General features: G+C 37.3%; 1 protein-coding gene across 8 annotated transcripts in view; it reads left to right on the forward strand.

Moving 5' to 3' along the window:
- LOC126299183 (spectrin beta chain, non-erythrocytic 1) overlaps nucleotides 1–23403 on the forward strand; it is a 440083-nt gene that overhangs the window by 252081 nt on the left and 164599 nt on the right. For all 8 annotated transcript variants that reach the window (XM_049990953.1, XM_049990949.1, XM_049990952.1 and 5 more), the window contains exons 14-27: nucleotides 1200–1400; nucleotides 4793–5005; nucleotides 7383–7583; nucleotides 13425–13647; nucleotides 15404–15504; nucleotides 15644–15793; nucleotides 17334–17524; nucleotides 17637–17828; nucleotides 19323–19404; nucleotides 19502–19579; nucleotides 19662–19789; nucleotides 20286–20523; nucleotides 21059–21198; nucleotides 21339–21609. In XM_049990953.1, coding sequence (XP_049846910.1) covers nucleotides 1200–1400; nucleotides 4793–5005; nucleotides 7383–7583; nucleotides 13425–13647; nucleotides 15404–15504; nucleotides 15644–15793; nucleotides 17334–17524; nucleotides 17637–17828; nucleotides 19323–19404; nucleotides 19502–19579; nucleotides 19662–19789; nucleotides 20286–20523; nucleotides 21059–21198; nucleotides 21339–21609 — 2409 coding nt within the window. The remainder of the gene's footprint in view (nucleotides 1–1199; nucleotides 1401–4792; nucleotides 5006–7382; nucleotides 7584–13424; nucleotides 13648–15403; nucleotides 15505–15643; nucleotides 15794–17333; nucleotides 17525–17636; nucleotides 17829–19322; nucleotides 19405–19501; nucleotides 19580–19661; nucleotides 19790–20285; nucleotides 20524–21058; nucleotides 21199–21338; nucleotides 21610–23403) is intronic.

Raw genomic sequence — 23403 nt, forward strand, 5'->3', positions numbered from 1 at the left:
TCATTGCTACATGTGTGTTCTCTGCATTCCATGTTGAACGTGACTTTGTGATAATTGTTCTGCTTGCCTAATGCTGCCACCTGTGCTAGGAGATGGCATTCCAGCCACTATAAAATACTTACCATTTCTTTAAAGAAGTGTTTGGTGAAAAGATTTAATATCTGGATATATTCCCTTGATAAAGGACTGAATTTCTTTTCATTATTTGCCATAGTTCCTGTACTGCATCAAATTAAGTTGCATTGCATGGAATTTTAAAGAGTTTGCAGAAGTAAAAATACATTGCGTAAACTTTGTATATGCTTAATTTTCACTCATAAAACACTATGTATGAAATGCACGTAAGATATTGATAGATTATTTAAAATTGACAGCAGAAAAATATCTCATTCATTCTTGAGTTATTGGTTTTTATATCCAGTGGAAGGTCATGCACGGTGTGCCCTATTCAGTCCTAGCACGTTAGGATTCATGTGGTCATAACAATCATCATATTTCATATACAGTTCAAGATACCAAAATAGTGTTTTCTGCAAATGATAGTGCCAAAGAGGCATGTGTGTTGTGTGATAAATAGTCAAAACTTTTTTATTTAACAAGGTAAGGAAGTAACATATCCCCAGCAATTAGAGACCCCATTTAAACACTTCCTCAGCACCAGGGGAATGGCAGAGCATCACAGTTTAACTCGGCAGTCAAAGAGTTGAAGGAAATTGTAAGATCTTTCTGTTAGGGAAGAGATGGCTTTTGCGGTTTTAAAGTACATGAGATTTGTTTGCCTTTGTTTAACATCAAACTAATTTCTTAGCATAAATGTCTTCTAGGTATGTTGTAATGTAATGTTGAAAAATAACTAATTTAAATTACATAAATTAAAAATTTGAAATATGAAGTGGCAGTATACCCTGGAAACCTTTGTTAAATGATTCTGGCTGTAGAGGCTAACACATTTGCGATTTCATAGCAGTTTTTTGTCTTGAAACATTGCCCCAACTCTGCAGTATTCAGTTTCAGATGAAATGAATATGAATGCCACTTCTCAAAATCAGACCTATATGTATGCATTTGTTATTAAATTTAAAAATTTATAATAATTCCATAATTTATATTTGGTATTTTTCTTTTGTAGTTCTGATGTTATTTAGACATCTTTGACATTGTTATTATTAATCTTAAGAATATTGATAAACAAATTACAGGTTCTTCAAGATGAGATGAAAGCACGTAGACCAAAGTCAGAGCAGTTGTGTGAAGCAGGTCGACGCCTGATTAAAACAAAGCACCCTTCATCAAGCGAAATTCAAGTCCGCATTGATAGCCTTCAAGAACACTGGAAGATGTTACAGGAATTGGCAGCCTTACGAAAGAAGCAGCTAGAAGATGCTGCAGAAGCCTATCAGGTACATGTATTGATATATGTCAGGTTACGAAGTGTGAAACATTTCAATAATTATCAACAGTAATTTTGTCTGGTGTGTCATCTTTTAGCTAATATTAATTACTGAAGCATTTCTGTGATGATAATTTTTAAACAGATTATGAGATTATGAGCATTTGAATAATTGCAGACATATTACTAAACACAACAATCATTCCAGTTGCTTATATGTGCGCAACAGAAATTTGGAAAACTTACTAAAAGAGGACTCATTGGTTTATAGATAAAATTACTATCGAGCCCCATGCTATAGCCGACCTCCCTCTTCCCACCTATCCAGCCTTCCAGCAGTACCACACCTGCATCCTCTTCCACATTTAACTCCTGTAAGTCTGCTAAAAATATCAACTATTTTGATGGGTTGAGAGGTATTTTGGTCTATTTGAACTACTTTATTTTTGATTACCATTAGCACTACTTGCAAGTCTCCTCAGTAGATTAGTGGGATTTTCTAGCGGTTCACCCTACATTACATGATTTAATGTGAATGCCCTGGGTAGAAACACCTACATAATAGCCTCCAAAGACACACCTAATATACAATGAGGTGACAAAAGTCATGGGAATTCTTCTAATATCGTGTCGGATCTCCTTTTGCCTGCACAGTGCAGCAACTCGACATGGCATGGACTCAAGAAGTCATTGGAAGTCCCCTACAGAAATACTAAGCTGTGCTGCCTCTACAGCTCTCCATAATTGCGAAAGTGTTGCCAGTTTAGGATTTTGTGCATGAACTGACCCCTCAATTGTGTCACACAAATGTTCGATGGGATTCACATTGGGAGATGTGGGTGGTCAAGTCATTCACTCGAATTGTCCATAATGTTCTTTAAACCAGATGTGAACAGTTGTGGTCTGGTGGCATGGTGCATTGTCATTTGTAAATTGTTTTGGAACATGAAGTCCATGAATGGCTGCACATGATCTCCAAGTAGCCAAACATAAGCACCTCTAGCCAATGATTGGTTCAGTTGGACCAGGGGATCGAAGTCTTTTCCATGTAAACACAGCCCACACCACTATGAAGCCACCACCAGCGTACACAGTGCTTTGTTGACAAGTTGGGTCTACGGCTTTGTGGGGTCTGCGCTGCACTAGAACCCTACCATCAGCTCTTAGCAACTGAAATTGGGACTCATCTGACCAAGGTACAGTTTTCAAATTGTCTAGGGTCCAACAGATACGGTCATGAGCTCAGGAGAGTTGCTGGAGGCGATGTCACATTGTTAGCAAATGCACTCACATCAGCTGTCTGCTGCCATACCTCATTAACACCAAACTTTACTGACTGTCCTAATGGATACGTTTGTCACATGTTCCACATTGATTTTTGCAGTTATTTCATGCAGTGTTGTTTCTCTCTTAGCACAGACAACTTTATGCATATGCCACTACTCTCATTTGTTAAGTGAAGGCCATAGGCCACTGTGTTGTCCATGGTGAGAGGTAAAGCCTGAAATATGGTATTATCATCACTATCTTGACATTGTGTTTCTTGGAATATTGAATCCCCAAACAATTTCTGAAGTGGAATGCCCCATACGTCTAGCTCCAACTACCATTACATGCTCAAAGTCTGTTAGTTCCCTTTCTATGGCCATAATAAAGTCAGAAACCTTTCCCCATGAACCATGTGAGTACAAATGACAGCTCTCCCGATGCACCACCACATCATGACAGTGAACTTGTGAATACATTACAATAAAATCCATTTTTGAAGGAGGTGCAGCTGAAACATACCACTGTGTTCCCTGATCAATGGGTATGGCTCAGCAATAACTTTAGGACTATGGACTGCAAAATACATGTGCAGCCATTGAAGGAGTGTCTCCATGATGAAAATTGACTCTGCTGATTAGCATTTGCCGAGGACAGTATCAACCATGACTGCCAGAATGTAACATTTTTCTTGACAAATCAGTATTTGTAATTGTTGATTTTCCCAAAATATACTATTGATCCAATTTGATCCATTATAAATGGTCTGTGATAGCCTGCAACTGTGAAAACAATGGGTTTGTTTATAAATAACTTTTCTACTACCAGTCATGATTTTCTTTTATTTATATTTTACACAATGACTTTCAGGAAATGATTTCTGTTTTGAAGTACGTTATTCTCTGTGAAATGTGCCATTTTTACATAATGTTTTTATGTGTTAGATTCTGCTTAATTCTGTTGCCTTTACTGCATTATGTAAAAGTCACATAATTTTTACTTGGTTATTGGTCTTTATATGTAGTTAGTAGTGAAATTTGGGCACTGTATGGTTCATTTGTGCAGAGTCTAACATGTGTGAGACTTAAGTTATATTCAACATTATGATCTTAAAGGATTAATTAGTTTCCCACAGGATGGGTCAGTAATTATGCAGAAGTGTTTTGCAGAATTGAACGAGAGGTTTGTTCTTAACTAAAACATACGAGCAGAGCCAAAATGCCTTGCCCAAGAAAACTGGTTCATTCTGTTAAATTCATATTTTCTGTGGGTTAAGTTTAATTAAGAATGACCAAAGCAGTACAAAAAATTACTTTAATTGGGATCCAAACTGTATCATCCTGCCATGTGGTTACTTTCCAGCACGTTTACCATGCCACCATGTTATCAAGACTTCATAGTGATCACTGTGAAATTACAGTAATTCTTACAGGTGTCCTGCCCTTGACTCCATCTCATGATATCAACTGCATTTCCTATGTCTGTAGTCCTCTGAATGACATGGTGCAGTTTTCTTCATTTTAAAGATTATTTCTTTATGATGAGTCTCAAGAAGCTGTTAAATCTTCAGTTACTTCAATAACACCCACAAGTAAAAGTTCCTATACTTTAATGAACAGTACTGTATGCCCTCTAACATGATTCTCCTGCATAATGTCACATGTAGTTAAGATGTTAGCTATACGGAAAGACTAAACTTTTTCCCAAAAAACACACACACACACACACACACACTCTCACACACACACACGTTAGTAATCTGTAAGAAACTAAATGTAACTTTTAAATAATGGTCAGTGACACTCTTTTTGAAAGATTTCTAGTCCTATTTAACAGATCTTTACCATTTAAATTATGGTCAGAGACATTGTCAAAAAGATTTATAGTTCTTTTTAACAGGTCTGTTTGAATGTCCTCATTTGAAGCTTAGAGTTTCTTTTGAATCAGACCAAGCTGAAATAAGCACATTCAAGTTTTTTGAAATCCACACCTTTATTGTAAGTCAACTAATAATGACCAAGAACAGTTTAACATGAAACTTTAAGGTACATGACACACAGTTTTTCCCTCTACATGTAACATCATAGGTTTACATTTTGAAATACTGAAAAGCCTTCTTAATATTGTATTTACTAGTTCTACACTGACGCAAATGAAGCTGAATCTTGGTTAAATGAGAAGATGGCTCTTGTTGCATCCACTGACTTTGGTGAAGATGAACCCAGTGCTCAAGCTCTGCTGCAGAGGCATCGTGATTTGCAAGGAGAGCTATATGCATACAAAGGTGACATCCAGAGTCTCAACACACAGGCAGAGAAGCTTGTGAAAGCAGGAATATCTACACTTGAGGTAAGAAGAAAGCAGTGTTCTTAATACCTAAATTAAATGTTGATTAAATTTGATACCTTTTACTAACTAAAATTCTGTTAAGTGATTCTATTTTCTTTTTCTTCAACATAGTTTTTACCATTTTGATGTAATTCCTCTGTTAGTTGCCATCTCTTCTTAAGATCTAAAATAGCCTCCCATTTCATTTCTACTCCTACACTACTTTGTTTCTGGATATTGTTTCTGCTTTAGCTTGCAGTAAATGAATGATATACATTGAGTATTCTCATTTTTTTTCTGTGTTATTCGAGGTCTGTTTGAAAGATTCCAGAACATTTGTAATTTTGCACCAGTGGTGTGTTGGAGCAAAATGCGGTTGGCATCCCTGCACACACCTGTGTTTAATATGCAATTGCTGGAAGTTTCATTGTTGTTTATCTGTTGGTTATTGTTCAGTGCTATATTGAGTAGAATGTTGTGTCTCTCAGTTTGCGAATTTCAAGATGGCAAAGTTAGATGAGCAATGCGTCTGTATTAAAGTTTGTGTGAACCTCGTGGAAACGTTTACAGAGACATATGACATGATGCAGGAAGCCTACAGTGATGAGTGCTTAAGCCATACTTGGTGTTAGGAGTGGTTCACATGGCTTAAAAATGATCAGACAGAAGTTAAAAATGACCATCATTCTGGATGCCTTTCGACATCTACCAACGATGCTCGTGTCGGGAATGTCAATGAAACTGTACATTCCAGTTGAAGACTGACTGACTGACTGACTGACCGAGAGAGTGCAGAAGAATGTAACATTTCAGTTGGATCATGTCATGAAATTCTGACGCAGTATCTTGGAATGCATTGTGTTGCTGCCAAATTCATCTAACAGCTCATAAGTCAAGACCAGAAAGACCTATTCTTTGCAATCTGTGAAGAACTTTTGGTCTGCACAAATGAGAAAGGAATATTCCTTAAGAGAATCCTAACTGGTGATGAGATGTGGATCTACAGTTATGATGTTGAGACCAAAGTTCAATCTTCACAGTGGATTGAGAAAGGTTCTCAAAGACCAAAAAAAGCTCGTCACATCAGGTCAAATGTCAAAGCCAGTTTTCTCTGACTTTGAAGGATTAGTCCATCACTAATTCATACCACAGGCACAAACTGTTAATTGATGGCACTGTCAGGACACATTGTGGTGCCTACAAGAAAATGTCAGAAGGAAATAGCCTGAAGCGTGGTGAGACAATTCATGGCTCGTGCATCACCATAATGCACCCACACATTTATCGCAGTTACTGTGTGACTACTGCACAAAAAACGAAGTCACTGTGTTGCCTCATCCTCCGTACTCTCCAAACCTTGTCCCTCCAGACCTTTTTTTGTTTTTTGTTTCCAAAGTTGAAAACCCCATTGAAAGGATGAAGGTTTGCGATGATAGATGATATAAAAGAAAATTTGCAGACAGCACTTTGTGTGATCCGTGTACCAAGATTGCTTCTGGAAGTGAAAACAGTGTTGGGAGCAGTGTATCAATTGTGGATGAGAGTATTTCGAAGGAGACCATAGACAATAAGTAAAAGCTATGAGTAGAAAAATTTTGTGGTCGAAACTCTGGAATTTTTTGAACACATATACCCAAAATAAGTTGATTTCTTCATTTTTCATACTGCGTTATTTACTTAAATGTTGAATCCATGATAGGGCTAGCAAGTAGTAATTAATAATATTCTATTGTGTTCTCAAAAGATCCCTGTATTACACTATGTGATTCTTGTTCATGTTATCAGTGTCTTTTTGTCGCGGGGGAAAGGGGAAGGTGTAAATCTTGAATGTAGCATCTGAGTGATCTCTCTAAAGTCCAGTTGGGCAACAGTATAGCAAAACAGTCAATTTATTTCTATTGCACAGATTTCAGGTATATAGGGAATTCTTGTTTACCTAGCAGTATAGTTGCTTATTTAAAATTTTCTGAGAATTGCTGTTTCATTTTTTAAAGAAAAATTGATATTCGAAGGTGTTTTTTAAATTATTTGTGAAGCACACAAAATGGGACATAGTGATCACAATTGCTCAACACCTTAGTGCAGTGCAGATTATGAAAGAATTTGTTTGTCAACAAATATTACGCACAAAACAAGTCATTACTTTCTTTCTCTTATTTGCACAACTAAAAAATATTAGTTACATAATTCATGAATGTTAATCACCAGTTTAACAATGAAATTTTTATTTAAAATGTCAATAAACAATAAATGAAACAACTGATACATTTTAATTTTTAGTTTGTAGTATTCAGAGTAGTTCTCTTTTCAAAAGTGTTGTAAATTGTAGGACATAGGTTGCAGTTTGTAGCCACATGACACCACACAGTAAACTGAATATTTTTTTCTTGGTTTCCAGCTGTCAAGTGAACCAGAAATTGCACCCGAACTGGAACAAGAGGAGTGGGTGGATGAAATGCGCCTCGTACCACAGGAATACTGGGATGAAGAACCTGTTGAGCGTGTTGAGGAGAGAGTAGTAGTAGAGGAAAGAGCAATTCCACAAGTCATAGGTATATATGACTTCAGTGGCCAAGGCATGCATATGAAGAAGAAAGAGGTAAAAGTCCTTTTAGCAAGTAATGTATAGTTCCTGTAAAATAATTTAGACTTATAACTGACAGTCATACTGTTGTAGAGATCCATGAAGGCATTCGAAGAATCTACCACTCATCATGCCTTTGGAAATGTTTGATATTTCAGCCTTATTTGATCTATATTTTTCTTTTTTTCCTCATTTTTGGATGCTATATGGGCTGCCTCACACCATGTTGCTGAAGGACAGTGAAGAAAATACAACAAAATAGGAGTATGGCACAGATATTTGAGATGTCAGAGGATTGCAGAAAACTTAGAAGTGGAATGGTAACACAGAACTTAACAAACACACAGTACAAGGCTGAAAGGATAACAGATGCCTTTTTGGGCTGTTGAATGTTGATGGAAGCCATTGAAAATTTCTGTTGCACCTTTTAACAGATTACATTATGGAAGTCAAAAATGAAATGCTTTCTAAAGTGGTGTCTAGCAGGACTCTTAAGCACGGCGAATGTAATTTCCTAAACAATTTCCCATGTGGTATGTTAAAATGAGGAGCAATGAGGAGTAGGTAAAAATATAGCAAAATTTATGGAGAAAATATTTTACTGGCAAAGGCAAATAATATTACAAAGAAATTATCAGTATGGGATCAATAAATTCACATTGCACTATACACGACTTAAGTTGCATAACAACACAGCCATGTAATAATAATAATAATAATAATAATAATAATAATAATAATAATAATAATAATAATAATATACATCTAAAACAAAACAATATTTTATGCATTTCAAGTGAGAGATGTTGTAAACCACTTTTATCCAAATCCACTGGGAAAGAATTGTGGATCAACAGACTAGTAACCACACATTGTACCTGGCTAGTCATTGACATTATAGATGAAAGGGCAAGGCAAAAAAAACATACATCTTTTCTAAAAAAAAAAGATTGGTGGTAACAAGAAAAGGAAATAATCATGGGGCCTCTGTAGATTCCCTGAGGTAATTACTGTTAATGAGTATAAATTGAAGCTCACACAGATGAGACCCAGTGGTTTTCCATACTGTGGCACCCTTTCATCTTCCATTACGATGCACCAACATACTTGATAGGTTGTAGGGGCCAGTTTGGAATGACCACATAAACAAAAAGAGTTGCTTACAGATTAACATGTTTCCTGGGATGTTCCATTTTAAACAGAACCTTGGTTAAAAATGTCAAGGAACCTGCAAATGATTATCTCCATTAGCTGAAGTATGACCCTTTCAAGTATAAGTGTTATCACCATTGTGTAAAATTAAATTAATAATGCTTCACTTTCAGCTGCTCCAGATTTAGGAAAAATAAAAGGTACTGCTATTACACAACTTGCATTGCGATACATATTGTATTTTGATGGGAGTTTTTTTTGTGATTTGAGTAGATAAATACTGTGCTCTATGCTAGAAGTAGTTGAAGCTAGTGCTGAATTTAAGGATCTGTTTAGTAAATACATAATTATACAAAAACACTTCCCCCCATGAACCATGGACCTTGCCGTTGGTGGGGAGGCTTGCGTGCCTCAGCGATACAGATGGCCGTACCGTAGGTGCAACCACAACGGAGGGGTATCTGTTGAGAGGCCAGACAAACGTGTGGTTCCTGAAGAGGGGCAGCAGCCTTTTCAGTAGTTGCAGGGGCAACAGTCTGGATGATTGACTGATCTGGCCTTGCAATATTAACCAAAACGGCCTTGCTGTAATGGTACTGCGAACAGCTGAAAGCAAGGGGAAACTACAGCCGTAATTTTTCCCGAGGACATGCAGCTTTACTGTATGATTAAATGATGATGGCATCCTCTTGGGTAAAATATTCCGGAGGTAAAATAGTCCCCCATTCGGATCTCCGGGCGGGGACTACTCAGGAGGATGTCGTTATCAGGAGAAAGAAAACTGGCGTTCTACGGATCGGAGCGTGGAATGTCAGATCCCTTAATCGGGCAGGTAGGTTAGAAAATTTAAAAAGGGAAATGGATAGGTTAAAGTTAGATATAGTGGGAATTAGTGAAGTTCGGTGGCAGGAGGAACAAGACTTCTGGTCAGGTGACTACAGGGTTATAAACACAAAATCAAATAGGGGTAATGCAGGAGTAGGTTTAATAATGAATAGGAAAATAGGAATGCGGGTAAGCTACTACAAACAGCATAGTGAACGCATTATTGTGGCCAAGATAGATACGAAGCCCACACCTACTACAGTAGTACAAGTTTATATGCCAACTAGCTCTGCAGATGATGAAGAAATTGAAGAAATGTACGATGAAATAAAAGAAATTATTCAGATAGTGAAGGGAGACGAAAATTTAATAGTAATGGGTGACTGGAATTCGAGTGTAGGAAAAGGGAGAGAAGGAAACATAGTAGGTGAATATGGATTGGGGCTAAGAAATGAAAGAGGAAGCCGCCTAGTAGAATTTTGCACGGAGCACAACTTAATCATAGCTAACACTTGGTTTAAGAATCATGAAAGAAGGTTGTATACGTGGAAGAACCCTGGAGATACTAAAAGGTATCAGATAGATTATATAATGGTAAGACAGAGATTTAGGAACCAGGTTTTAACTTGTAAGACATTTCCAGGGGCAGATGTGGACTCTGACCACAATCTATTGGTTATGACCTGTAGATTAAAACTGAAGAAACTGCAAAAATGTGGGAAATTAAGGAGATGGGACCTGGATAAACTGAAAGAACCAGAGGTTGTACAGAGTTTCAGAGAGAGCATAAGGGAACAATTGACAGGAATAGGGGAAAGAAGTACAGTAGAAGAAGAATGGGTAGCTCTGAGGGATGTAGTAGTGAAGGCAGCAGAGGATAAAGTAGGTAAAAAGACGAGGGCTGCTAGAAATCCTTGGGTAACAGAAGAAATATTGAATTTAATTGATGAAAGGAGAAAATATAAAAATGCAGTAAATGAAGCAGGCAAAAAGGAATACAAACGTCTGAAAAATGAGATCGACAGGAAGTGCAAAATGGCTAAACAGGGATGGCTAGAGGACAAATGTAAGGATGTAGAAGCTTATCTCACTAGGGGTAAGATAGATACTGCCTACAGGAAAATTAAAGAGACCTTTGGAGAGAAGAGAACCACGTGTATGAATATCAAGAGCTCAGATGGCAGCCCAGTTCTAAGCAAAGAAGGGAAGGCAGAAAGGTGGAAGGAGTATATAGAAGGTTTATACAAGGGCGATGTACTTGAGGACAATATTATGGAAATAGAAGAGGATGTAGATGAAGACGAAATGGGAGATACGATACTGCGTGAAGAGTTTGACAGAGCACTGAAAGACCTGATTCGAAACATGGCCCCCGGAGTAGACAACATTCCATTGGAACTACTGACGGCCTTGGGAGAGCCAGTCCTGACAAATCTCTACCATCTGGTGAACAAGATGTATGAGACAGGCGAAATACCCTCAGACTTCAAGAAGAATATAATAATTCCAGTCCCAAAGAAAGCAGTTGTTGACAGATGTGAAAATTACCGAACAATCAGTTTAATAAGCCACAGCTGCAAAATACTAACGCGAATTCTTTACAGACGAATGGAAAAACTAGTACAAGCTGATCTTGGGGAAGATCAGTTTGGATTCCATAGAAATGTTGGAACACGTGAGGCAATACTGACCCTATGACTTATCTTAAAAGCTGGACTAAGGAAGGGCAAACCTATGTTTCTAGCATTTGTAGACTTAGAGAAAGCTTTTGACAATGTTGACTGGGATACTCTCTTTCAAATTCTGAAGGTGGCAGGGGTAAAATACAGGGAGCGAAAGGCTATTTACAATTTGTACAGAAACGAGATGGCAGTTATTAGAGTCGAGGGACATGAAAGGGAGGCAGTGGTTGGGAAGGGAGTGAGACAGGGTTGTAGTCTCTCCCCGATGGTATTCAATCTGTATATTGAGCAAGCATTAAAGAAAACAAAAGAAAAAATTGGAGTAGGTATTAAAATCCATGGAGAAGAGATAAAAACTTTGAGGTCCACTGATGACATTGTAATTCTGTCAGAGACAGCAAAGGACTTGGAAGAGCAGTTGAACGGATTGGATAGTGTCTTGAAAGGAGGATATAAGATGAACATCAACAAAAGCAAAACGAGGATAACGGAATGTAGTCAAATTAATTTGGGTGATGATGAGAGAATTAGATTAGGAAATGAGACACTTAAAGTAGTGAAGGAGTTTTGCTATTTGCGGAGCAAAATAACTGATGATGTTCGAAGAAGAGAAATTTGTTAACATCGAATATAGATTTATGTATCAGGAAGTCGTTTCTGAAAGTATTTGTTTGGAGTGTAGCCATGTATGGAAGTGAAACATGGACGATAACTAGTTTGGACAAGAAGAGAATAGAACTTTCGAAATGTGGTGCTACAGAAGAATACTGAAGATAAGGTGGATAGATCACGTATCTAATGAGGAGGTATTGAATAGGATTGGGGAGAGAAGAGAAGTTTGTGGCACAACTTGACTAGAAGAAGGGATCGGTTGGTAGGACATGTTTTGAGGCATCAAGGGATCACAAATTTAGCATTGGAGGGCAGCGTGGAGGGTAAAAATTGTAGAGGGAGACCGAGAGATGAGTACACTAAGCAGATTCAGAAGGATGTAGGTTGCAGTAGGTACTGGGAGATGAAGCAGCTTGCGCAGGATAGAGTAGCATGGAGAGCTGCATCAAACCAGTCTCAGGACTGAAGACAACAACAACAACATACAAAAACATATGAAGTGAGTAATAACACCAAAACAGTGTTTAGAAACAAAGTTGAAGAGGAAAAATATAAGATTCTTTTGTTTTAGAGAATGTGTACCATACTTTGTTTTTGATAAAATCTTCTCGGGTTGACAGCCGAGTCAGTGTGTTGTTCTCAAGCAATGTTTCAGCAAGTATCTTACTTGCCATCTTCAGGCAAAGTGTATGGTTCATGTCTCATCTGGATCTTTATAGCTGGTGTACCACAGGATTCTCTGCATCCTCAGCGCTGGTCAGGCCAATCAGGCACATGCGGAATCGGTGCGGCGGCGTGTGGTGGTGGTGGTGGTGGTGGTGGTGGTGGTGGTGGTGGTGGGGAGGGAGCCGTGGGTGCCAGGTCCTGGCATCTCATCTCAGTGCAGCCTGTTTATTCCATCTGCCATCACCAACCTGTCTCCATCGGTTCGCTCTCGTCTCATTCTTGATAATGTTGTGTTCCACGAAGAATGAGACGAGAGAGCACTGATGGAGGCAGGTCGGTGGTGGCAGATGGAATAAATAGGCCACACCGAGACAAGATGAGGCCACACTGAGACAAAATGCCAAGACCCGGCGCCCCCCCCCCCCCCCCCCCCCCCTCCCCCCAAACTCCACCATCACACGGCACCGTGCAAATTCTGCTCACGTCTGATTAGCCCGACCGGCACCGAGGATGCAGAGAAGCCCGTGGGCCAGTGGCTATAAAGATCTGGATGAGACATGAACCCGACACTTCACCTGAAGATGGCAAGTAAGAAACTTGCTGAAAGGTTGCTGGATAACAACACATTGACTCGGCTGTCAACCCGAGGAGATTTTATTATCGAGATTTGCCGAGAAAGCCTGCATTCTCATATACTTTGTTTTAGTGTCATTCTGTAGAACTTGTAATTATTACAGTATCTTTGCCTTCTGTAAGTGCATTTACTTACCTAGCAAACATTTGGTTTGTTATATTACTCAAGGGGGAAACTGGTTGATTATTGTGATTCTGTAGTTTTTTCTTCTAAATTCCTCTCCATACCTCATTACTTTGGAAAGGAAATTAATTTTCTTTTCATGACACGTGTTTTCCATTTTAGGTTCTTCTTTTGTTAAATAAGACCAATTCAGATTGGTGGAATGTCCGAAGGGAAGATGGCACAGATGGTTTTGTACCTGCCAATTATGTTCGTGAAATTGAGCCAAAAGTGGTCAAAGTGCAAGTACGCAGGCCTGAAAAAGTACGTGAAATGCGCCGTGTCAAGAAAACTCGAATGGTCAAACAAGTTGTGCCTGTGCGGAAAATGCAACAGAAGTCTCCATGTAAGCAATTTTTTTGTCTATAGGGACAGCTTAGAGTACACAAAACATATGAACTGTCATTTCCATGCAAGTTCCATTACTCTCACATTACAATAAATACTCATATTCCTTTAATGGTAAAATTATATAGAAATGTGCATTCTTTATTTGAAAGTTTTATTATTCTAGCGGCTGTGCATGTAAAGAGAGAAACTGTCTGAATATCCTTCAAAACTTGTTGGCGAGAGAATGTTGTGATGAGAACTGCATGCAATTTACATTTGAAGTTGGTCACCTTACAAGACACAATTGCTCACACAGGCACATAAAGACAACAGTAAAGTGCATTGGACTGACTGTTTTTCTGAACCCCCACCCCCACCCTTTAAGATCGTGATTGGTCTGTAAAATAACATTACTAAGACCACATAGGACCTAATGTGATGTGTCGGAACAGCAATTAAATGCTGACATCATCATTCCTGCAATTTTGTGAATTTGCATGATCAAATCCTCAGAAAGTGGCTTGACCTAGATATGACATGCCTGCACAACTTTGTGGACTCACTTCCTAAACAAATGCAGCTGGTTATCAAATCCATGGGTGGAATTAAATAGTATGTAATTATGCTTATAATGATTTCTCTTGAGAGCGAGTAAGTTTTAGTTCAGTAAGTTAATATATAACTGAACTCAAAATGCTGAGCATGCTTAGATGGTGTGGTATCCATCAACTACAAACCTTCCCAATATGTATACTGTCATGTCGAAAACTTCAAGATTTTCACTGACACAATTCCAAGAGTACCCATGGTGTACTGATAAGAAAATCAGTGAATTGGTGCAGTGGTTAAGATATTGAGTTCACATTCAAGAGGATGGCAGTTAAAATCCCCATTTGACCATCCATATTTAGGTTTTCCATGGCTTCCCTAAATTGCTTAAGGTAAATGGTGGGGTGATTCATCTGGAAAGAACAAGGCTGATTTCTTTCTCAGTCCTTCCCCAATATCAAGTTTGGCTCAGGCTCTAATGACATCATTGTTGATGGGTCATTAAAGGATGATTTTCCATTTGCTAGACAGAAAAGTGGATGTTCTCTTCAGCCATTCTTTAGACAAGAGACTATTTTCCCCCAGTAGCAGTTGTTTCTGTGTGTGCAGACTGACCTTATCCTTAAAGGTAATTCATTTGTGTCTGAATTCTTTGAAAAAATATGACCATAAAGATGAAAGAAGAACCCATACCACGTTCAGTCACTCGAGGCATTAATTGACATTCAAATCCACTTTGATGTCGTGGAATTGTGCATAAAATTTCAAGTTTCATTTTCGTGGCTGACAGTAATTGAATACCATATGGAATACTACAGCGGAGATCTTTTTTATTGCTTCTAGCAGTTGTGTGTTGTAGAATATTGCAGCTGAGGCTTAGATAGCGTGTTACTTATTGTATGAATTTATTGGTAGTAGAAGAAAGGCCAAGAACCCAGAAATTGACATTCTCAACATTGCCTCCATGAACCTTGCTCATATCCACTGATTCTTTTACACACTCATAATGCGAGTAGGATGCAGCTCATAATATATATGTAATCAGTTTCTTATACTACCTGTTCCTTTGCCTGTTTTTGACTGATTTAAGAGGAAGGATGGTTCCCTATTTCTTATTGTGGTTGAAGGAAGCAAACTGACAAACAGAAAAAAATGTGCTAGTAGCAGTGACTGGTAATATTAACTTTTGTTTACCTTATTAAATTCAGATGTTTCATTTCCAGCTAAACCCCTGAAGCGTAAGTTGACAGATGGAAATGATAATGTGGAGAAGAGACAAAAAAAGATCAATGCTACTTACAACCAGCTGTTAGATTTAGCTCAGGTAAAGAGGAAGTTAATTAATGTTTGTGTGTTGTTACTTGACTTTAGTAGTGTATAAAGTAGATATCTGTTGCAAAAATACTGTTTTCTTTGTTTTCTTTAAACACCTGTTGTTACTCTTATTATTTTTAATGTTACAGAAAAGGCATGCCCTCCTTGAGGATGCCATCAGACTGTTCGGATTCTATCGTGAGTGTGATGACTTTGAAAAATGGATCAAAGACAAGGAACGCATGTTGAGAGCTGATGACTCAAATGAAAATGTTGAGTCAGCTAAACGTAAATATGAGGTAAAATTTGGTGTTTTTGCTGTAACTTTTCTCCATATTTGAAAAAAAAATTATTAAAATAAATAGATTATGTGCATACTCTTTTAAAATATACAGAGCACACATTATCATTGTCAGCCAACATAAAGGTTTAATTAATTTGATTTTCATAATTTTTGAACAATCTAACCTTACTGTGCATTGATTTAATCCAGTATTAATGCATTCCGCATGTAAAAAACCTAAACTTAGTGTAAGTAATTGGAGTTTTAATTGTTAAGTAACAACATCCTTTTTCCTTTTTCCTACCTTTTTTTCACTTCATACTCTGTATGTAGAAAGTCCTTGAGGTCTGTATCCAATATGCCCACTCTAACAACCGGGAAAATACGTGTCAAGTCATTCCCCTACACAAGCACCATAATGGGGTAGCGTCCCAGGCTGCTGAATATATGAAGGAAATGTCACATCTTTGTTGAGACCCATTCATTCATTCATTCATTCATTCTAACATGTTCATGTGTCTTTACATGGTGTATTGTGAGGTGCTTTGTTAATTATTGTAGCATCAGAACTAAATAACACATGTCCATTTTTTTTCCTTATATAATTCACAAAATCACCATTCTTAGTTTACTTGAATGTATGCTCCTGTTGTGGCATGCACAACTCTAGCCTGATTCCAGCTACATTCACAAGCAGTAAAACATGCTCGTATCAACTGTGAAGGTCATATGATTGATCTAGCAATTCAAGTAATGATGGCTTATGGAAAACTTGATGTAGTCAAACCACCATAGAGAAAATGAAAGTACATAATATCTGGTGAGTTAGGTTTTCATTTTAATGCTGAAAAATATACCCAGCAAAGTGATTTTGTTGTGGCTTGTCAGTCCATTTTTCGGGAAATGACTGGTCCAGACCATCTTGCACAATCCTGGACCAATCTTATGGTGCAGCATCTTGGTGGGAGCTAACTGTTGGTTGATTGTTGTAAAGCACATTGTGTAATTACTGTGAAGCACAGAGCTACACAATTTGAAGATAACTGATAGAATAAAGTTGTTCAAAGAAAAAAGCATGGTCTAATAAACCAGTCAGTCATCCTTATAGTTCAGTGATTGCATGTGTAGCAAAAGCATGAATTATGTTACATTATTGTAACATGTATGACATGTTAAAGGTGGATTAGTCAGAAAATGCAACACTGCTAAGGAAATCCCTGTTTTCATTTAAATGTTAAAGAATGTCCACAGTAAAGTGATTTTACTGTTTCTTGGCAGTAGTTTTCTACAGTTATGATAGTTACAGAGGCAAATGAAAAAAATTCCATACATACTTCCTGGGATAGAGGATAAGTGAAACAGTCAGCTGGTGAACAATGCACAATAAAGTTTTGGAATTTTCAAATATTTTTTGTGGGAGATGATCAGAAAAAGGGAGAGGAAAGAAATAACTCATACACTAACAAAGAAAAATGTGGTTTCATATCCCTGAGATCAATGATTGGATAAGTGTTTGTGGAAATACTATAATTTATACTTTGTATGTCATGTTTCAGAAATTCCTAACTGATCTCTCTGCCAGTAGCAAGCGAGTGGAGGCTCTTGATGCTGCAGTAGATGAATTTGTACGTCAAGGTCATAGTCAACTGGACAAAGTTAGAGCACGTCAGAGGCACATTCATCAACTATGGGATAATCTAAATCGGCTGAAGGCCCAAAAAGAGCGCAGTTTGGAGGGTGCCTCCAGGTAGTTTGTGCTAGATTTTTCTTTTTGTAATCACTGTAAAAAATAATAATTATTTAAATCGATGAGTCTGCTTATAGAAGATGTGATTGTGATCTTGAAAGTATTATTTCAGCGTGGAACTTTTCAATCGAACATGTGAAGAAGCTCGTGACTGGATGTTGGAGAAAATGATGCAGTTGGATACTGCAGAGCTGGGGCCTGATCTAAAAACTGTGCAGGCATTGCAGAGGCGACACCAACAGCTTGAACGAGAACTTGCCCCTGTTGAGGAGAAAGTGAAACGTGTAAATCTGCTGGCAGCATCGTAAGTACTAGATCCACTTCTTTTAAAACCTGTTGACCATACTATTTTATCTCTTTCTTTCTCTTACCTTCAATTGATTATTACTTGTTAACATAGTTGAATTTAGCTATAAAATGAGAGGTAAATGTGCATCAAAGTGTTGTTGAAGGAAGAAGGTTGTTAACTAATTGTATTCCATCTATAAGAAATAATGTTTGTACGAAGGAAAGGTAACTGTTTACCTTCTGATAACTGCTTACGATTAATGTCTAATGAAACTCTGCTGCCCTTGTGTTTACTCTTGAGAAGATAGTTTGTTATATCTGCCACAAGATTGTTTATAAGTTTTTAAAGTTGAGGTTTATTAATATCAGAGTCATATAGCTATCTGTTTTCCTCATTGTTAAGAGCCCCATAACGTCAGTTAAACTATATTAATACAACCCTCAGCCCCCTTCCCAATCACTTTCCTCCAGTGCCAAACTGACAGTCCTATATACCTCAGGATGTGTTCTGTCAACAAATCCCTTCTTTTTGTCATCATAAATTTATTTTCTCTGCAGTTCACTCCAGTACCTCTTCATTAATTATCTGATCTACCTAGCTAAACTTCTGTGGCACAGATGTATCCAATTCATTTCACTCCTTCCATTTCCATTCATAGGTGGCACATTGGAAGAAAGGTTATTGATGCTACTCTTTATATGCCTAAATACCAGTAATTTTACTTTTGTGGTCATTATGTGGAGATATAAGTTGATGAAAGAAATGTTTCTTGACACACATCAGTTCACAGGATCTTGGAATTTTGGCACTAAGGCTTGGTGCAATGTACAGCATCTTTCTGAAGCATCTCCAATTGGAAATTGTTGAGCATTTCCGTGGTGATGCAAAAAGCTCTTCCGTGAACCTTCTCTTACTTGCTAATTGGTCTGCAACCCTTACAGATACTCGTATGTTGGTTGAATGAGAGTTTTGTAAATTTATTGGTGAGTACATTCTCTTAGCACTTCTCCAGTAAATCTGTCTGACATCTGTTTTTACCTGACTATCATGGCACAGACCCCCCTCAACTATCTGTGCTCTTTCTGGAAGATACTCACGTTATTAATTTCCAGTTTCCCATACCTCAATTTGGAGCTTATAACCATTGCCCTCCAACTACTGGGGCGACTTCCTATTCCCGTCTTTGAATACTGCTACCCTTTAGACCACTGCAGGCCTAGAAAACCCTGCCAGTCTCTTATAGCACTGTGGCCTTGCTTTTCTGACTGACTGCACCACCATGCTAGAGAATCTTTTGCAACATTTCATAGAAATCAGAACTAAATCGAACATGTAACTTCATTTCAACTTATTCTCAAAGAACCGTAATCTGGCAGATGTTGTCCAATCTAAATGCTTCAGTTTCAGTCCCACACAAAAATATTGCCATCCAACTTGGTGTTTGTTCAGCTGTTACTTTCTGGTTCCCAATTGTGTTACAATGTAATGATTGTGACATTTGAATTTCAGGGTTCAGGCGTCATATCCTAATGAAAGGTCAAATGTGAATGAACGTCAAAGAGAGATTCAGGATTTATGGCAGAAAGTGAAGGTACATAAACAAATTTGTATCATTCCTGTATGTATGGGAATTCTGATTTGCATTAAATTTTGATGTTATGTGCAGTAATATTGCTTTATTTCCTTAGGCAAAAGCAGCAGAACGCCGCTCCAGGCTTGAGGATGCTGTAGGTTTACAAATCTTTATGAACAGTTCAAAAAATTTGGTATGTATACTTACAATTAAAGCAACTTTTAGTTACTTTTTTTCTGAGTTTGTGGATATAATATTTAGTATTGATTTTACAGCTGGGGTGGGTTGCTTCAGTCAAACAAGCTCTAAATGCATTTGAGAGTGCACGTGATGTCGCAACTGCTCAAAACTTAATAAAGAACCATCAGGAACTGGGAGATGACATTAGAGCACATGAAGACGAGTAAGTTTATACATTTGGAAGCTACTGTTTTTAACTGTACCTGAGTGAGTGATTGAAGGTTGCAGTTTTTTTAAAATTTTGTAGCTGATGTTTTTAGTCCTATATATATATTGAAAAAAATCTGTAAATTTTACTAAATCGTGTTAAGTCTGAATTTGTATCCTATTTCACTACACTATATTGTTTCTGAATGTGTATTCTCTTTAATTAAAAGCTTTCTTTGCATAATGTGTTAGCTCTCACCTGAACCATTAATTTTTGGGGAAGTTATCTATCTATTTACCCTTTTTCTTTGTAGACATGAATATTTTCTGATTCACTGCAGTTCAAAAATTTGTAGAGGTTGTAATTGAGTTGTATAATATATTAAAGTCTAAGTAATAAGGCATAATATTGTTTTAAAGAAAATAGTAATTACTATGTAGTATTGATGACAGAGATAGGGATAGCAATGATATTAGGAGCAAATTTGTGACATGATTTATCCCTGGTACAGGTTTCATGAATTGGCTTTGCTGGGGCAGCAGCTGTTGCAACGTAACCCTAATCAGCCAGATGTGGAAGAGCTGTTGGCTCGTCTGGAACAGGAACATGAAGCAGTTATTCGTGGATGGGATGAAAAGGGAGACTGGCTCAGGCAGTGTCTTGATCTGCAGTTACTGAATCGGGAAGCAGACCAAATTGATGCTACTACTTCCAGTCATGAAGTATTCCTGGCAAACACTGAACTTGGAGTAAGTTTTTGTATATAGATGTAGATAAGAATTTTTGTCCATAATAATTTTGATACATTTCTGCTTTACACTGTAATTACATGCCTCTTTCTTGGCTGGTCCATTGTCCATATTTTGCCTATCAGCATAGTTTGTGTAAGCCACTTCAAGGAACTTTTGGGCTAATTTTCTTGCAATAATTATGCATTATTCCTTTATGGATAAATCTCAAAGTTTCAGCTCTAATGACCTGTCATCTAATTTAATGTTAGATTATCTGCCAGCCATCTGTACCATTGATAAACTGGTTAGCATATGGATGTCTGCTATTCATACGTAAGTATACAGTTTTAGATGCACCTGTTAGAGAGGGAGCAGTCTTTTTAACTGATATAAATTTTAAAGCATAGTGTGTTTCAAAATTTTGTCTTTCTGTAAAGAAAACATTCCCTTTCTGTAATGTGCTGGTTAGATTTTTTGAAGTGAGTATTATATTTTTAAGTAACATTTTATTGCATTAAATATCATTTTATTATTGATATCACTTTTCATGCAGGGTTCACTGGATGATGTTGAAGCCCTAATCAAAAGACATGATGACTTTGAAAATACTTTGTTTGCACAAGATGAACGTCTCAAAGCATTTAGTGAAATGGCAGATAAGCTAATTCATGCTGGCCACTATGACAGCAAGCAGTAAGGATCATAATAATTCATTTTAGTTGTTAAGCACACTGAAGTCAATAGAATTTTGAGTTTTAGAATTAGTGATAGTATGATCTCATATAATTATGAGTTTGTGTTTCTTATAAAGCATGGTGCATGTCCTCTCTCAGTATAGATGAGCGTCGGAACCAAGTAATTGCTCGACGACAGGCTGTAAAAGAGGCAGCTCAAGTACGAAGAGCAGCCCTCGTAGCATCTCGTGATTTTCAAGATTTTTCTGCTGATGTTCATGACCTACAAGGATGGCTCAGTGACAAGATGCGAACAGCTTCAGATGAATCATATCGTGATCTTTCAAATCTTGAAAGAAAACTGCAGAAACATGAAGCATTTGAAAGAGAATTAAGGGCAAATGAAGGCCAATTACGTGCAGTCAACAAGGTAGGCAACCTTTTGACATGTTTAATATTTTTTAGCAATATTTAGCCATAAGGGCAAGTATTTACAACATTATAAATAAATAAATTTTTATCTTTTAAATGATTTTTTATTTTATGTATATGATTTGTAAGATTTTAATTTTTTATCTTAGCGTTCCTTGTTCTGACATTCTATTTGTCATGGGTAACTACTGACACTCATATGTATTATGCTATTTTGCTGTTTCATTAAAAAATTTTATGCTGAGGAAGGTGATGAGTAATGTGGAAGTGCTACTGGGCTGCAAAAAGATTAGTGTTGAGAAAACATTTTTTAGAGTAGTGGCTCTTACAAGCAGGTTTCTGTCAAGTTATGTCTGCTGTGGTGTTGTAAAGTACAGTTATAGTTGCAGTTGCCTGGTTCACATAGTCAATCTTTCTTGCATACATGTATTGTAGTGTTGTGGTTGATACCATTGTCAATTGACTAAATGTAATTTTTATTTTGTGGAACAAGTTAAATGATTGTGACACTTGAGTGCATCTGAAATTAAAAGCAATCTTACCAAGTACACATTGGGCATTTCAAGAAGGAATTGGGGGCAGTGATGAAATTAAGTGATCAGTAAAATGAATTGAAAGCAGTCATACTGCAAAGATAAGTATGATACAGTTTTAAAGAATAGTTTGTGTGATGTAGCCAATGGCCTTGTCACAGTGGCATCACCAGTTCTGTCAGATCATTGAAGTTAAACAATGTCAGGCTTGGCTAGCACTTCGATGTGTGACTATTCAGGTCTGCCAAGTGCTGTTAGCAAGTGGGATGCACTCAGCCCCTGTGGGACCAATTGAGAAGCTATTTGACTAAGAAGTGGGGGCTCCGGTCATGAAAGCTGAAAGTGACCGGGAGATTGCTGTGCTGACCCCGTGTCCCTCCATATCCACATCCAGTAATGCCTATCGGCTGAGAATGACACAACAGTCAGTTGGTACCTTTGGGCCTTCTGAGGCCTGTTCGGATGGAGTTATGTGGTGTACCTGCTGGAAACAGTTTCACTTGAGTGTTGATGTATACCACAAACAATTAAAAGAAAGGGAAAAGCATTATACTTCAGCCAAGTTTTAGAACACTATGCCAACTTGTTTGAATTCTAACAGCACTTTGTTAGGGAAGCAGTGTTGTTTGTTTCAAATACAGATTCCATTGACATTTTGCAACTTGGTTATTGAAATTTAGAATCTGACCAACATTATTCGGTACATACTTCTGTTGTTCAGTAATCCCAAGATAGACATCTCATTTTGAGTTTCCTCATTAATAGTGTTGCAAGTTCAATGAACTAGTGTATGTGATGTCCAGGGCACCAATACCTCTACCACTTATCTAGGAGAAATTGTTTATGGAATAATACTGTCAATAATATTTTGAACAGGTAAGTTAGGGAAACTAGGTAACATATAATTATCATCATATTGCAACAGACTAGATAAATAACACCAGGAAAAGGAAATAATAATGTAGAAGACTTGATGCTTATGGCACACAATCACACAACTAAAATCAAATACAGTAAAATTAAATTGTAAAATTACACTTAAGTTATCCTAACATGTAAGAGAAAACCTTTTTGCTAAACATTGTAGGTTTCTCTGTCTATAAAAAATAATAATAATAATAATTATAATTATCTGAAACATATGAACGACAGTTTAATTTTTCATTTTTAAGTTAAGCTTCATAATGTATCCAAAAATCGGAATATTTGCTTGCTTAGTGATATTTTATATTCTGATGTCAGATTCATATTCAATTTCC

This window comes from Schistocerca gregaria, chromosome X, assembly GCF_023897955.1.
Source record: "Schistocerca gregaria isolate iqSchGreg1 chromosome X, iqSchGreg1.2, whole genome shotgun sequence".
Taxonomy (NCBI): Eukaryota; Metazoa; Arthropoda; class Insecta; order Orthoptera; family Acrididae; genus Schistocerca; species Schistocerca gregaria.